We start from the raw sequence: 16415 nt of genomic DNA on the forward strand, positions 1-16415 counted from the left end.
AGAGAATGAGTTAATCCGCCAGGGGCCAAAGGTCTGAAGCCCTCAGCCTCCAGGGTGTGTTGCTGCAGAGATAGTCCGCTTGCTGCCTTGTTTCTCAACCTTTCAGAAGCCTTCTCATCTAGGGCCAGGGGGAAGGTGGGAGGATTCTGCCACTGACAGGGAGGAGGAAGGAGGAAGATAAAGACGGGGGTCATTGGGAGAGAAGGGAAGGCATCTGATTTCTGACCCTTCCTCCAGCTGCTGGTGTTCTTTCCACCAAACTTGTAATATGGTAGCCACCCAAGGAGAATATAAATTCCTTCAGGGCAGAGACTATAATAAAACCAGAGATTAGAAGCCAGAAAAGACCCTAGAAGGCATTCATGTCTATTTTCCCCAGAGCCTTGAACATGATGGGCATTTACTAAGTGATGGTCTGACTGAATGGTCACCTTCCTGCTACCTCCTTGCAGACAGTCCCACCTGTGAGCCTTCGTCTGAAATGCACTCCTGTTTGAATTCCACCACCCACAATCTCTAGATTCCCCCAAAGCACAGCTCTGGGGCTGCCTCTTACACAAGACCTCTCGTTACCCTCATTTCCTCCTGAGAAAATTTTTTATTACTTTGCATTTATTTATATCTAGGCACCTGTTGTGCCTTCCCAGTAGAATGTGAGCTCCTTGAGGGCAAGAAGTCCTGTTCTGAGTCTTTGCATCCTTAGCAAAGACACAGCTTTGTACATAGTAGGCACTTTATCTATTGTCCTCAAATGCAATTGCAACGAATGAATCCCAAGCCAAATCACCTTTGCAAATGGAGAGATGAAGCTGGTGATGCAGACCAGCCCGGCGTCGGCAAAGAGCTTGGCCACCTCAGCGATCCGGCGAATGTTTTCTTCTCGGTCCCCCGCAGAGAAGCCAAGGTTTTTGTTGAGACCATGGCGTACGTTGTCCCCATCCAGGGAGTAACAAGGGATGGCATGGGACACCAGGTATTCTTCTAGGGCAAAGCTGATGGTTGTTTTTCCAGCACCAGAGAGACCTGTTTGGGAGTAGAGGCAGGTTAGCTGGAAGCATCTCCTGAGTACAAAGAGATGGGACTGTGACCTGATTAAATACTGTTTAACTATAATTAACTAGCCAATAGCCAAAGCAAGCTCATTCAACAGCTAGCCAGGCCCACTTCACCCCAGAGCATCTGACATCTTCAAACTAACTCTAAACATTCCCACAGGACAGGAATGCCTCAGAAATCCCTGACTCCCAGGATAGGATCCCAGGATTTCCAGAACACCTTTCCCTCCCCAGGGTCTGGCATGGTGCATTGGGGGTGCTTAAGAAATGTGTGTTGATTGGTTGATTAAATTGCTGAATCTAGGCCACTCTTTCCTTTAGAAATGAGGGAACACAGGTAATAAATGAGGCAGTGCAGGGATCTAAGCCGGGCTCCTCTGATGCCCACACCAGGGAGCTCAGGGAGTAGCTGCTGGTCTGGCTTCTCAGGAATGGAGAGGGCATGAAGGGCAGTGATGGACACAAGACTCTAAAGGTAGGTTAGAACCACGGTGAGAAAGGTCTTAAATGCCAGGCTGAGGAGCTTGCAAGATGGTGCCATAGTGTACAGAGCGCTGGGCTTGGGACCAGGAAGATGAGTCTTCCCGAGTTCAAATTCAGCCTCAGACATTTACTAGCTGTGTGATCCTGGACAAGTCACTTCATTCTGTTTGCCTCAGTTTCCTTATCTGTAAAATGAGCTGGAGAAGTAAATGGCAAACCTCTCCAGTATCTTCACCAAGAAAACCCCAAATGGGTTCATGAAGATGAGTCAGAAGTGACTGAAACATCCCAATAACAACCACAAGTAAATGAATGAAGTTTTTGGAGGGAGGGGGTTTTAGGTGCCTCGGAACAGGCACAAATCTCATTTCCAGATGTACTTGAAGCATTTTCCTCACCAGAAGCCTTTGAGGTAGTAACATCACCTGCTGGTTCAGCCGTCACCTGTGAGCCAGAGCCACAATAACTGAAGGAAAGCTTGGGCAAAATGGGGTACTGGGAGGGGAGGAGACATGGAGCAGTCTTGAGCGTGGAAGGACTGGGTGAAGAAATGCTAGAAAAGGGGAAGGAAGAGGACAGGTTCCTACCTGCTGTTTGTTCTAGAATTGGCCTTGAGGTTTGTAGCTGCACACCAGACAGGCCTGCTAAGTAGATTTTATAATAACTTGAATCAGCATGTTTTTACATATTGGCTTGGGTCCACTTGATGAGCTGGGTACAAAAATGAGCTCCAGTATCCACTTCCTTACACCCATTGCGTTCAATCATTCTAGTCACATCTGATGGTTCGCTATTTCCTTCAACTCATTTGCAGATGAAGAAACTGAGGCCAACAGAGTTAAATGACTTACCCAGGGTCACACAGTTAGTGTCAGAGGCTGGGTTTGAACTCAGGTTTTCTTGACTCCAAGCCTGGCAGTCTACCCACTGTGCCACCTAGTTGCTCCCTTAGGCTCATTACATTACAGTAAAGAGAAACAGACAGGAGTCCTGGGTTCAAGTTTTGTCTGTACCCCTCACCATCCCAAACAGCACGGGCTGGATTCCGGAATATTAGAGCAGGAAAGAAGGCCAAAGAGTAACTAGTTCAACCCCCTCAGCATGCCCCAAGGGGAACAGAGGGTCTCTTGGAAGACTTGCACCCACCACCTCCCCAGGCAGCCATTCCTCTTTTGGACAGCTCTCACTGATGATAAGTGGATTCTTCCCTAAGCCTGTCTCTCTACAGTTTTTCTCCACTGTTCATTGTTCTCCCCTCAGAAGGCAAATGGCTGGGTCTGGGTTGACAAAGCACCCCTTGAGTTAGCATGGGGTTTATCTGAGCCAATGTCTTCAGGCATCCTTAACTGCATTAGACAAATGGCCGTACCAACTTTCATTGACAAGACTGACTGACTTACCTGTTAACCACACTGTACAGCCTCGAAATCCTCCTCTGGTCCCAACAACCTGGCCTCTCTTATTCCTACTCACATGATGAGCTTGGTAGACTACATTCGTGGATTTCTGTTGAACATCCTACAAGATAAAATATCACATTTTTTGGTTAATTAAATATGGTTTTGTCCTTCATGGAAACACAGCAAATTATAATACAATCAAAATTCAGTGATGGAATTTGGTGATCTCCTCTCCTCTCCTGTGGTAAGGAAAGAGATGTCTTGGAGAATACGATTCTAAGCAGTTTCATGTGTCTTGGGTGCCATATTGCCATGTGGGGCCAAGGGCATGTCTGAGGTTTGTTTGCCTAACCCATGATGGGCACTGAAGGCTCTTTGTTCCCTCCGTGTGTATATGTTCAATGACATGACTTTGCAACATCTGGAGATGGTGAAATGAGAAAGAGCTGCTAAGGCTTGGCAGCCCTTAGCAGATAGCTAAGATGTTGTCCTTTGGAGATGGATGTGCCACTGTCTTTGGCACAGCTGGAAGAACCAAACTGAGCTGCAGCTAAGGTCACCCTAGTAAAGGATTTGAGTCAGTGACAGGGTCCTAGTCAGGAGTAAGACAAGGAAGATTCTGAGATTTGGGGGGAAGAGGTTCATTCTTGAAAGAAACACCATATTAAGACATGTAAATAATCCCTAAAAGGCAAAAGAACTCAGGTGAACCACTGTGAACAATCTTGGTTCCAGGAAATAAGAGATGAAATGCACATCTCTCCTTTTGTCAGAGACACGGGGGCCATAGGATCACGGCACTGCAGATACCGTCAGATCCTAGTGGCTTTGTCAGTTTTACTTAACTGTTCTTCTTGGTTCCTAAGGAGGGTTCAATGGGGGCAGGGGGAGAATATCAGAAGATATGGGGGTATTAAAATAAAAAACAAAAAGCATTCTGAAAAAAAGAGGAAAAAAAGGGTGAAGGAAGAAAGGAAGGATGGAAGGAAGGAAGGAAGGAAGGAAGGAGGGAGGGAAGATCTCCCAGTGACCCTTTGTACTCTGGGTAGGGTATTTTCATTTCTAAAGGAGGTCTAGATCAATGGTGTCAAACTCGAATAGAAATGGGACCATCAAATCATACACAAAGATCCCTGTGGGCAGCATATTGACTTAGAAAACCACACATTCACATTATTTGTTACATTTTTCATCTAGCCCTGAGATCCCCAGTTCACTGGTGAGCTCTTGCCTTATCTTGCCCAGCTCCAGGCCTCCATCTCACTTCCCAGTTCTCTCCACATCTCGTCACCACGTTGTGTGCTTGGAATTGTCTAGCTCCGCCTTACATGTTGTCTCCAGGATGAGAACATAAGCTCCTTGAAGGCAGGAACTGTCTTACTACTGTATCCCTAGTGCTTAGCACAGTGCCTAGCACATAGTAAGCACTTAATAAATGCTCGATTCTCTCTCTATATGTCTTCTGTGTGTCTTTTCATCTATCGATCATCTATCTATCCTTCTAGCTGCTTATCTTTCCACCTTACTATTTACTCAGAAAGCTTCCCGGCTTCTGATTCCATTTAGGATGAAATAGGAATCTCTTGGCCTAGAATCTAAAGCCCCCTTCCATCTCTCTCACTTCCAGGATTATTTCATATCACTCCCCTTCAGGCACGGTATGTCCTAGCAAACACGCCTGTTTGCTGTTCCCCTACCTATGCGTTCTGTCTCCCCTTCGGGCTCTGGACAGGCTGGTGGCCCTCTTGCCTGGAATGCACTTTCTACTCCCTGTTCCTTTGTTCTCTTCATGACTTCGTGACTGGGGGCCGTGCCCTATGAGAAGCTGCTCCTCGTCTCTCTAATAGGCTCTCCTGCCTGAAGTGACTTTGTATTTACTTCTCTGTTAACTTAATATTGCATTTCTTCATGAAGTATAAGCTCTCCGAGGGCAGAGCTTGCTCCTTTTTGGTATCCCTGATGCCTAGCTGGAGGTCTAGCTCATTGTCAATAACTAAGCTGTGTTTATAGAACCGCACTGAGCACTAGCTGACCTATACAGGGGGCAGGAAGCTTGGCAAAGTGTTTTTCACCCATTCTCCAAATTCCCTCCCAGCCCTCAGACACCTGGCCTCACCACAAAACTATGGTACAAGGACTCAGAGTCTAGAGCCACCATTTTGGTTTGGGGGCCAGGTTTGGGGTATCTCCAGGGCAGAGAACTCCCAGTTCAGGTACTTCCTCTCCCAATGCAGATCTTCACCCACCTTCAGTCAGGTGACTTGCCCAGAATCATCCTGACTCTGAAGGTGGTTTTCATCCATTTTGGCCTCCCAGGATTCATATCTTGTGGAAAAGGGAATTAATACTTATAGAGTTTGGGTGCCTTGCCTGGGTCACACAACTAGTCAGGGTCAGCTAGGTCTGAACTGCTGCCTCTCAACCATAAAAGAGAGTCAGCTTGGAAAGCCCCAAAGATATCCCCAGAAGGTTCAAGGAAGGCAGCAGTGGCACCAAGACTCATCAATGTCCATCTAGCCTAGGAGTGAGCCAGCTTCCTGTTCCTACCAGTACAGCCTCACTTCCATCTCTCGGCACTGGACTTTAAGACGCCGCCAATCTAGCCCTCCCTTCTCCTTATTCCCATTCCGGAATCCTATGCTTGAAATCACCAGTACTGACCCTCTTCCATCTTTGATAATACCCTCTCTGGCCTCCAACTCTTTCCAGCTAATGACTGCAAAGCACAAACTCCCCATCCTTTCTGGCACGCACTGATCGGTGGCCCACTCCCCCATCTGTGAAGGGGGTCCTTCCCTCTTACCTTTACTTCCCCCTGTCCCAATGGAAGGTGTTGGGATATACACATCCTCACATGACCCCTGCCTGAGGACTCCCCAGGGGCCTGGATAGCACAGAGAACCAGAGATGCAGAGTGTCCATAATTTTCCATGGAGAAAGGCTTTCTATGGATTTACGGATGCAGCTTAGTATAATAGAAGACAGCTGGATTTCAAGTTTGAGGCCCTGGGTTTGGGTTTCAGCTATGCCCCTTCTTGTCTGTGTGACCTTGGGCTAATCACCTATCCTTGGGTCCCTTTCAGCTCTGAATCTATGACCCTCTGAGTAGGCCTGGGTTTGAATCCTGCCTCTGACACTTCCTCCCTGCATGATCTTGGGAAGTCACTTCCCCCCGGGTCTTAGTTTCCTCATCTGGACTAGTTAATCTCTAAAGTCTGTTCCAAATCTCTGAATGAGCCTGAGTCAGTGTGTCCCAGAGGGGTAGGCTCTGGGCTCAGCCACAGGCAGGACTCCCTGGGGTTCGAGGAAGAAGTTCTAATCCCAAGAAGGGAGCCTGGCCTCCCAGAAGCTTCTCTGCACACACTCTCACCCAAGGGCTCCACATAGATCTCTCCCTCTCTTTCACTCCTTACCCATGACTCTGTCCAGAGGAATGGCATTTTGTTCTCAATATTGCTTCTGGCGAGGACCAAGGAAGGAGATGTTTCTCAGAAGGTAAAGGTCCCCACAGTGGGGGCTGCCCAGGACAGATGGAAGCAGGAGGGGCCCACCCCAGTCCTGAAGGGCAGGCTGGCCTCTCCCTTGCCCAAACCCAGATGTTGTTTCCTCCCCACCGATTCATGAGCTACAGGAAGAGATCCAGGATAAGCCAGGTCTCTGCTTACCTTGTTCAGACACTTGGGTTGAGCTCTTGCTAAGGGGCTTTTATTCATGTTTGGGGCTTTTCATCCCCCTGAAAAGAGACCAACCAAGAACTACTCATGTTTTAGAAAGGGACCCAGGAGGAGTTGGGCTGAAGTCCTATCTCTGACACATCCTGACTGCGTGACCCTGTGTATCACCTTCTCATGGCTCTGGGCAACTCTCTAGGATATGGGTGAGGAACCTGTGGCCTTGAGGCCACATGTGGCCCTCTAGGTCCTCAAGTGCGTCCCTTTGACTGAATCCAAACTTTACAGAAAAAATCCTTTTATTCTGTGAAGTTTGGATTCAGTCAAAGGGACATACTTGAGGACCTAAAGGTCCACATGTGGCCTCAAGGTCACAGGTTCCCCACCCTTGCTCTAGGACTATCATTACAGAGAAGGGCCTGCCTGCCTCACAAGAAAGTGTCTCTTCATCCAGGACTTCCCCAGACCAAAGAAATGGTAGTCCAATCCTTTTCCCTCCACTCAGGAGACCCCTTATACATGGGGTTGGTCTTTCAATCATTGAGATGGGCATGATCTTTCTGTAGGAGTCACAGGGAGTGGGACAGAAGGCGCCGATCGTGCTGGATGGCAGCAGAGTGGAGACCTGGGGAGAATGGGAGGTGGCAGACCCCCAACTTGAGGCCCCTCCCCCTCCTGTCTCAGTAGGCTATTGTCATCTTTAGCATTCTCATCTTCTTCAATGGCACTCAGATGGAAATGGTCATCCTCTGGCTCTTTGTTGTCTATAGACTGGCAGTCACACCAGTGGCTAAGTTCAATGCTTTCTGTAATTGAATGAAAGCACTGGGGTGCCCACCCATCCTCCGGAGCTTCATTTGCTGAGACCATCCTCAGGACAACTTCAGGAGGCAGACAGGACCTTGTCCCACACGGTCTGGATTATAATTATTATTATTAATTATTATTATTATCCTGGAACTACCAAAAGAACAAGGGGAATGCCAAAGCACGCTGGGCAGATCCTCCATGGAGGATTTCTGGTAAGATATGGACAAAGCTTTGGATGGGACCGGCCCTAGGTGGTGGAGGGAATCATGGATCACGCAGAGTCTGTGCTCTCTTCGGCAGTTATATAAACCCCAGGCGGCGGCAGCATCGGGGGCTGCTCCAGAGAAGAAGGAGGGGATTGCTCAGTCGGTTTCATTTCTTTTCTTTCTTTTTGCTTTTCTTCTTTCCTTTTTTAGACAAACTATTTGATTCCTCATCTACGGTCAGCTGGGCCACAAAAACAAGCTGATCTCTGCACAGCGTCCAGTCTGACAAGGGTCATGGCTGCCAGAAACATTCTGTTTCTCACTGGAGCCTTGCCCTCTGAGTACACATCCTGTTGTGAACCTTGGAACAGAAAGGTCAGAAGAAAGATGCTGTTTCCCAATGGAGGCTCCAACCCTGTCTATTAAAGCCTCACAAACAGCCTTTCTTATCTGCCTATGGCTTACCCAGGATGACGACATTTAGAAGTATTTGTTAGGCCCAGGGTATGTGCCCAGCACTGTGTGTACTGAGGGCTGGACAGAGCAAGATTGGTGCCTTCCCTCAAAGAGCTCATGTTCTAACAGGGGAAAGACACAACATGCCAACAGCTATGGAGAGACAGAATCTGCACAATATGAATGGAAGGGCACTGTAGAGGGAAGGCACTGGCAGTGGGAGGATAGGGACGGGCCTCCTGCACAGGGTGGATTGGAGACTTCATGGAAGTCAAGAGGCAGAGGTGAGGAGGGAGGGCATGCCAGGCATGAGGGATGAAGAGGGGAAAAGGCATGGAGGTGGGAAATGGAGAGGCATGTGCAGCAAACAGCCAGGAAACCCTGGTAGCTGGATCAGAGAATGTGTGGAAGGAAGCCAGGTGTGAGAAGACTGGCAAAGGAGGAAGCAGGGTAGAAACCACTAAGCTTGGCAAGAGGATTGAGTGAAAATCGAGAGATGTGAGGTGGCACCTCGGGTAGCCGATGCCCGTGAGCTTTTCGTTGGCCTCTCTCCACTTGGATTTATCAAAGCCCAGTTTTTCTGGGGACAGCAGTTCCTCTGTGGTGTCCTGGGATCTCCCCGCCTCACCTCTAATAAATGAGGGGGCATTATGAGTCCTGTGTCTGTAATCTGCACAGTTATATCACTTGGGCATTACTGCAGGAACAGGGGAGCCCAGGGGAGCCCTATGGAGAGGCAACTGTCTCTCAGGATGCTGGAGCCAGAGTCACTGGAGACCCAGAAGAGAAGAGCTCTTGGCATTTTCAAATGCTTCAACATCTGAAACAGACATGGCTTTCTTCATGGGAATGACATTAGAGAATATGTATTACTGTGGGCTTTGACATCTCTGACTGGCAGCTGAAATCCCCCAGATGTGTCAGGGGCAGGAACTGAGCTGTGGTCCAGGTCAGCTCTCTATGCATGACACCACTCTGAAGCTCTGGGAACATCTATCTATGACCGATCGATCTATCAATCGATCAATCTTTCATCTATCTCTGCTATCGTTCCACCAATAATCTGTCATCTGTCCTCTACCATTCTATTTATCTGCCAGTCTGTCCATTTGTCTATTTATCCATCTGTCTGTCCATCTGTCTGTCTATTTATCTGTCAGTCTGTCCATTTGTCTATGTATCTGTCTGTCCATCTGTCTATTTATCTGTCAGTCTGTCCATTTGTCTATGTATCTGTCTGTCCATCTGTCTGTCTATTTATCTGTCAGTCTGTCCATTTGTCTATTTATCTATCTGTCCACCTGTCTGTCTGTCAGTCTGTCCATTTGTGTATTTATCTGTCTGTCCATCTGTCTGTCTATTTAGCTGTCAGTCTGTCCATTTGTCTATTTATCTGTCTGTCTGTCCATTTGTCTATTTATCTGTCTGTCTATTTATCTATCAGTCTGTCCATTTGTCTATTTATCTGTCTGTCCATCTGTCTGTCTATCTATCAGTCTGTCCATTTGTCTATTTATCCATCTGTCTGTCCATCTGTCTGTCTATTTATCTGTCAGTCTGTCCATTTGTCTATGTATCTGTCTGTCCATCTGTCTGTTTATCTGTCAGTCTGTCCATTTGTCTATGTATCTGTCTGTCCATCTGTCTGTCTATTTATCTGTCCATCTGCCTGTCTATTTATCTGTCAGTCTGTCCATTTGTCTATTTATCTGTCTGTCCATCTGTCTGTCTATTTATCTGTCTGTCTGTCCATTTGTCTATTTATCTGTCTGTCTATTTATCTATCAGTCTGTCCATTTGTCTATTTATCTGTCTGTCCATCTGTCTGTCTATCTGTCAGTCTGTCCATTTGTGTATTTATCTGTCTGTCCATCTGTCTGTCTATTTATCTGTCAGTCTGTCCATTTGTCTATTTATCTGTCTGTCCACCTGTCTGTCTATTTATCTGTCAGTCTGTCCATCTGTCTATTTATCTGTCCATCTGCCTGTCTATTTATCTGTCAGTCTGTCCATTTGTCTATTTATTTGTCTGTCCATCTGTCTGTCTATTTATCTGTCCATCTGCCTATTTATCTGTCAGTCTGTCCATTTGTCTATTTATCTGTCTGTCCATCTGTCTATTTATCTGTCTTCTGTCCATTTGTCTATTTATCTGTCTGTCTATTTATCTATCAGTCTGTCCATTTGTCTATTTATCTGTCTGTCCATCTGTCTGTCTATTTGTCAGTCTGTCCATTTGTCTATTTATCTGTCTATTTATCTGTCAGTCTGTCCATTTGTCTATTTATCTGTCTGTCCACCTGTCTGTCTATTTATCTGTCAGTCTGTCCATTTGTCTATTTACCTGTCTGTCCACCTGTCTGTATAGTTATCTGTCAGTTTGTCCATTTGTCTATTTAACTGTCTGTCCATCTGGCTGTTTATATTTCTGTCAGTCTGTCTATCTACCTATGTCACTATTTAAGCATTAAGCAATGCAGGGCTGCTATATCTTCAGTCAACACCTTCAGCTGCTCCCTCTCTACTTTTTAAACGTGACCCTAAGCCTGAATGCCAAGGCTGATTTAGGGACCCACCCTGGGTTAGCCCAACACAATAGACCGCAAACAGAGGACGTGCTCCACAAATCTCTTTTGCAGTCTCCAGTTAATCCTTTGAGCTCTCACAAGACACACCCCAGATGTTCCAAGCTGGTGCTGAGTCTCGGTCCCTAAGGTTTTAGGCCTGAAACAGAGATCACTCTCCCTCCCCCAGCCTCTGCCCAGTGGCTAGAAGCTCCCTCCTCTGTCCGAAATGCTCACTTGTTGCTTTGCTCTCCTATTCCCTCGGCTGACCCACCTCTCTGCTCTTAAATGAGGAGGAGGTGTGCTCAGGTCTCTTCTATGCTGTCAAATTTCCCAGGAGGCCTGAGACACAGCTTAGCATTCTGGGCTGGTGTCAGACAGCCCATGAGGCCAGCAGATGCTGGAAGAAGATAAAAAAATTTTTCTTGGAGGTCACATGGACAAAAGGGACCCCCTCCCACCAAAAAAATACCAGTGGGCTTAGGATTTAATCTTGCCAAGGGATGAAAATGCATCTAGAGCAGGAAGAGAGCCTGAGGAAAGGCAGAAAACCCATCCCAAATTACAGAAACACTCGAGACATTTTGAGAACAAATTTGGAAAGGCTGTAGACATACCTGACAGTGACCTCTACACAGCAGAGACTCTAACTCTGACTCTGAGGGGAAAATAGTCCTCATTTTTCTTCAAAGAAAATAATGTGTCTGTGACAAAGATGTTATGATACCTGTACACTGGTATTATGGATCAGGAGGGCTAGGGCCCTCTACCCTCTCAACTACTTACTTTCCTGCCTCTAACAGCAGATACTTTTGAAAAAATAATAAATGTTTTACTCATTTTTTAACATCACTATCACTGAGTGGAAGCTCCACTTCTGTGAAAAGAATCATTCCTCACAAAAAAGAACAGCCAAGGGGGGAGGGGAGAGAGAGAGAGAGAGAGAGAGAGAGAGAGAGAGAGAGAGAGAGAGAGAGAGAGAGAGAGAGAGAGAGAGAGAGAAAAGAAGAAGAAGAAGAAGAAGGAGAAGGAGAAGGAGAAGGAGAAGGAGAAGGAGAAGGAGAAGGAGAAGGAGAAGGAGAAGCAAAGGGGGAGGGTTTTCAGCCATCTCAGAAAAAGGCATGGTATCCACCTGGCTCTAGATTTAAGGACTCCTCCCAGCTGATGGGCCTGCAGGCATGGATCAGCAGTTTGAAACCAGGTTTGGCTTCGTTTCTTTTGCTTATTGTGAGTCCAGAGGCTCTCTCTGGTGGGGCTCGCCATGGAAAAAGCACAGCTCAGAGCCTGGGTTATAAAATAATGCTTTGAGTGGTTTTGAGGGGTGGGGTCAGGGAGTCAGGGGGAGTAGACCAGTCTTACTCTATGTACCCTGGTACAGGACTCAATTTGATTAAATAGGTGATGAGGCAACAGGGACACTCGGTGAATGAAAACAGATGGCTTTTTAGGACACTGAAATCTGACATTCATTTCTGTAAATCGCCTCTGGGTACAGTGATGAGGAAAAGGCCACTCTTGTGTGGAGGCGGCTGGCTCCTGGATCGTCTCCCACCAGGCTGAGCATCTTGAACTGATAGATTCCATCCTCTGCACTCCCTCCTTATTTGTGTTTCTCTGCCTCCTCAGTTCAACTCCACGTAACTTAATTCCAACGACTTTATTGGGTGTCCATGGGCACAATTCTTACTGCCTAGAATAGTGTCCTCCCTCCTTACCTGCTGAATTCTTTAACCATCCCACAAAGCCCAGCTCACCGGTCAGTAATGTCCTTCTTCCTCCCACCTCTCACCCAGAGTCTCTCTGCTGATCTCTGTTTGGCCTCACTTTGACAGGCCTAGAACTAGAGCCCACATACACTACTCAACTCTCAGAATTTTCCCTATGGGCCTGGATGATGGTGATGATGATGATTTAGAGAGACCAGTTGGTAACCCAAGGATGCCAAGAATCACCCAGGGCCCCTCTGCATCAGTGTGATCTGTCTCCCATGTTTGGAACTCTCTCCCCTCATCACCACCTGCTGGCTTCCTTCAAGTCCCAGATGAAGTCCCACCATCTTCTGCAAGAAGCCCTTCCCGATCCCCATTAACGTTAGTGCCTTCCCTTTCTTAATGATCTCCAACTTATCCTGTACATATCATCCCTCTATATAATCATTCCAATATTATCTCCCCATTCAGCGGTGAGACTGAGAACAAGATGTTTCTTGCCTCTCATTGTGTCCATTATGCTTATGGTGGTGCCTGGCACAAGGAAGATCCTTAATAAATGTGTGTTGACTTATTGATCTTTAACTGTCGCCATCTCCTCAGCCCCAAGAGACAGGAGGAAAGGACAGAGCAGTGATGAAAAGGGCATGGGTGGAGCAGAGGGGACATCCTCTTCCTGTTTGCATTTGCCCTGAAGATGTGTGTGGCCTTTCTTTCCTCCTCATGGGGCTGCTGCCAGGGGAAGCCAGGGTGCCAGGCAGTTGGGTGGCAGATGGCTCAGGAATCGTTGGGCCAGTTGGGCCCTAGTAGCCACAGCCCAAGGGAGATGATGTTTCATAAATGCTGCGGCCACAGAAGAGCTGAGTTCTTCTATAGTGTGAGCATAAAGGGTCAACACTGAACCAGGAAATTCCCAAAGAGCACGTGGAGATGGAGGGCTGGACTAGACATTGCCCTGTTTTTATCATCTGAAGCAATCACTTCGTATCAGAGCCTAGTTTTAGACAGAAATCAGCAAGCATTTCCCCCTGCCAGGTCTTTTGAAGACAATGCCTTGGCAGAGCAGGGCTGTCTACGCATACACACAGAGTCTTCTGAGCAGGCTTCAAGGGGCCACTGATGAAACCACTGAGGCAAAGTGCCACCTGGTGGGCAATACGATAAACTCTCCTTCAGACTGGTTCAGACTAAAGAGGAATCCAGTCTTTGTGTGGGCTATGGAAGGCAGGAAGCTGGTCAGTGGCTGCTGTCATAACACCTTAAGCGTCACCTGGGACACCCTCCAAGCATAAGTATAGCACAGCCCGGTGTCACAGACATTTATGTAATGTTTTAAAAAATATGTTTAAATTTATTTTTTCTCAAATTATAAGTAAAAAAGTTTTAACTTTCTTTTTTTAAATTAATTTTGAGTTTATACAATGTTTTAAGGCATACAAGGAGCTGACCATACATTATATCATTTGAGACTCACAATAACTCTGAGAAGTAAGCAGTATACATATTATTATCCCGATTTTACCAATAAAGAAACTGAGCCTTAGTGAGGCAAAAGGACTGATCTGGAGTCAGACAGCCAGGAGGTGTCATCAGCACTGCATTATTTGACAACAGTGTTAGAAATGCTAGTTACAACAAGACAAGAAAAAGAAACCGAGGAGGCAAACATTGGCAAAGAAGAAATAAAACAATGACTTTTTTCAGATGATATCATGGTCTACCTAGATCAACCCTAGAGAGTCAAGTCAAATTTTTAAACAATTATCAAATTAGTGGGGCACAAAATTAATTTACACAAGTCATGAGCCTGCCTATGTTCTGCCAGCAAAATCCAGAATTAGGAGATAGAAAGAAAACTCTCATTCAAAAGCACTACAAAATGTGTAAAATATTTAGAATTTCATCTATAAAGACCCATGCAAACTGTGTGAATACAGGTCAAGTCAATAAGCATTTATCAAGGGCCTACCATGGGCTATGCACTGTGTTAAGAGATGTGAATACAAAGAAAAGGGAAAAAAAGTCTCTGCTTTCAAGGAGCTAATGGTCTAATGGAGGAGCCAACACCAGAAAACAACTATATATTCAGGCTAAATTGAAGATAACCTCAGAAGAAAGGCACTAACCAGCATTGAGGAGAATCAGGAAAGGCTTCTTGCAGACCATAGGATTTTAGCTGTGACTTGAAGGAAGCCAGAAAAAATAGAAGACAGAGATGAGGAGGTAGAGGATTCTAGGCACAAGGGACAGCCAGGAACACGCACAAAGTTGGGAGATGCAGCATTGTGTTTGAGGGACAGTGAAGAGGTCAATGTCATTGGATAGCAGAGGGGAGTAATGTGTGTAAGAAGTGTAAGAAGACTGGAAAGATATAAAAGGGCTAGGAATAAAACTACAAAATATTCTTTACAGAAAAGACAGATCTAAATAAGTGGATAGGTATTAATTGCTTATGGTTGGGCTGTGCCAATATAATTAAAATGATGTTATTGCCTATATTCATTTATTTATTCAGTATCACAGCAATTGAACTACCAAAGGATCATTTTAGAAAGCTGGAAAAAAATAATGAGAAATTCAACTGGAATAATAAAAGAGAAATGAAGAAAAAGTGGTAAGGAAGGGAGCCTAGCAGTAGTTAATCTCACAGTATCCTACAAATCAGTAATTGTCAAAATTACTTGGTTCTGGCTAAAAAATAGAAAAGGCAACCGATTGAACAGAGTAAGTGCACAAACATCAGAAGCAACTGAATGTAGCAGTTCTGGGGCTATAAAGTAAAGGCTAAAAAGCCCCTGCCCTCAAGGAGCACCTATTCCAATGGGGAAAACAATAGGCAAATAATGAAGTACATACAAGTTACATGCAGTCATTCCCTTATTCCTAGCCCCTTCTTAGCTCACATATGCACTCTTGCAATAGCTTCAGAACAACCCCTGAGCCTCTGTCTTGCTTGGCTGACTCAAGTCTACCCCATTTCTAATCCATCCTAGAGCTGCTGCCAGCTCAGTGGTCACCAAATACCACCTTCAGTGTGCGACTTCATGAGAAGAAGAAGTTGGCAAAGACAGACTTGTCCTTTTAAGCTTTAACATGTATTTTAAAGGGCTAGGGCCCCAAAAAATCAAAAACAAAACTAGAGAGAATAGAGAACCCAGAAATAACCCAAAGAGATGGATAGATAGATAGATAGATAGAAGATGGATGGATGGATGGATGGATGGATGGATGGATAGATAGATAGACATGTGTGTGTGAGGGGGGGGTGTAAATCGCAAAAAACTCCAGTTGGATTCATGGGTCAAATAAATTTTTCAAAATATTTTTAAAATGAAAAGAAAATGTATGCTCCTCTCCAAGGTGAAGGGAGTGGAGACACACAGTATATTTTTACTATTGAAGCAATAGAACTTAGAAGGTAAATGGTGATGGAGCATCAGGTAATGATTTTTAAAGCTTACTCAATCTGAGATAAAGGGAATAAACAGAGTCAGGATGTGAGTGTGTTCTTAAAAAGTCCCCCTAATCTATGTGTACAGTGTCCAGTCTCTAGTGGGCACACAGGCAGACACTGATAACTCATACATTCAGCAAAAACTCAAAAAATGTCCCATCTCGTTAATGATTAACAAAATTCAAAGTAAAATAAACAGCACACATTCATTCACACCCAATGACTTGTCAAAACTAAATCAAAATGATAAATAAGATCTGTGTTGGCATGGTGTTGGCATCTACTTTTGGCAACAACATTGATTGAAGAGACCTTTCTGGAAATATGTACCAAGAAAATACCTTTTGCTTTGGGAGTCAGGAATCTTTCTATTATCAAGATACCAAAGGAAGTCATTACCTGGGTTGGGCGGGGGAGACACAGAGAGAGGGGAGGGGGAGAGGTGGAAGAGAGGAAGGGAGAGACAAAGACAGAGACAAAGAGACAGAGAGGAGAGAGAAAAAGAGAAAGAGAGAGACAGAGACAGAGAGAGAGACAGAGAGAGAGAGAGACAGAGAGACAGAGACAGAGACAGGAACAGATAGAGACAGACAGACAGAGACAGAGA

At 45.7% G+C, this 16415-nt stretch overlaps 1 protein-coding gene across 2 annotated transcripts in view; it reads right to left on the bottom strand.

Moving 5' to 3' along the window:
- The window catches only part of PAPSS2 (3'-phosphoadenosine 5'-phosphosulfate synthase 2), a 79160-nt gene that overhangs the window by 18595 nt on the left and 44150 nt on the right, over nucleotides 1-16415 (bottom strand). For both annotated transcript variants that reach the window (XM_036736194.1, XM_036736193.1), the window contains exons 2-3: nucleotides 2939-3056; nucleotides 788-1023 (exon numbers count right to left, since the gene is read on the bottom strand). In XM_036736194.1, the coding sequence (XP_036592089.1) occupies nucleotides 788-1023; nucleotides 2939-3056 (354 nt within the window). The remainder of the gene's footprint in view (nucleotides 1-787; nucleotides 1024-2938; nucleotides 3057-16415) is intronic.

Source organism: Trichosurus vulpecula, chromosome 8, assembly GCF_011100635.1.
Source record: "Trichosurus vulpecula isolate mTriVul1 chromosome 8, mTriVul1.pri, whole genome shotgun sequence".
NCBI lineage: Eukaryota > Metazoa > Chordata > Mammalia > Diprotodontia > Phalangeridae > Trichosurus > Trichosurus vulpecula.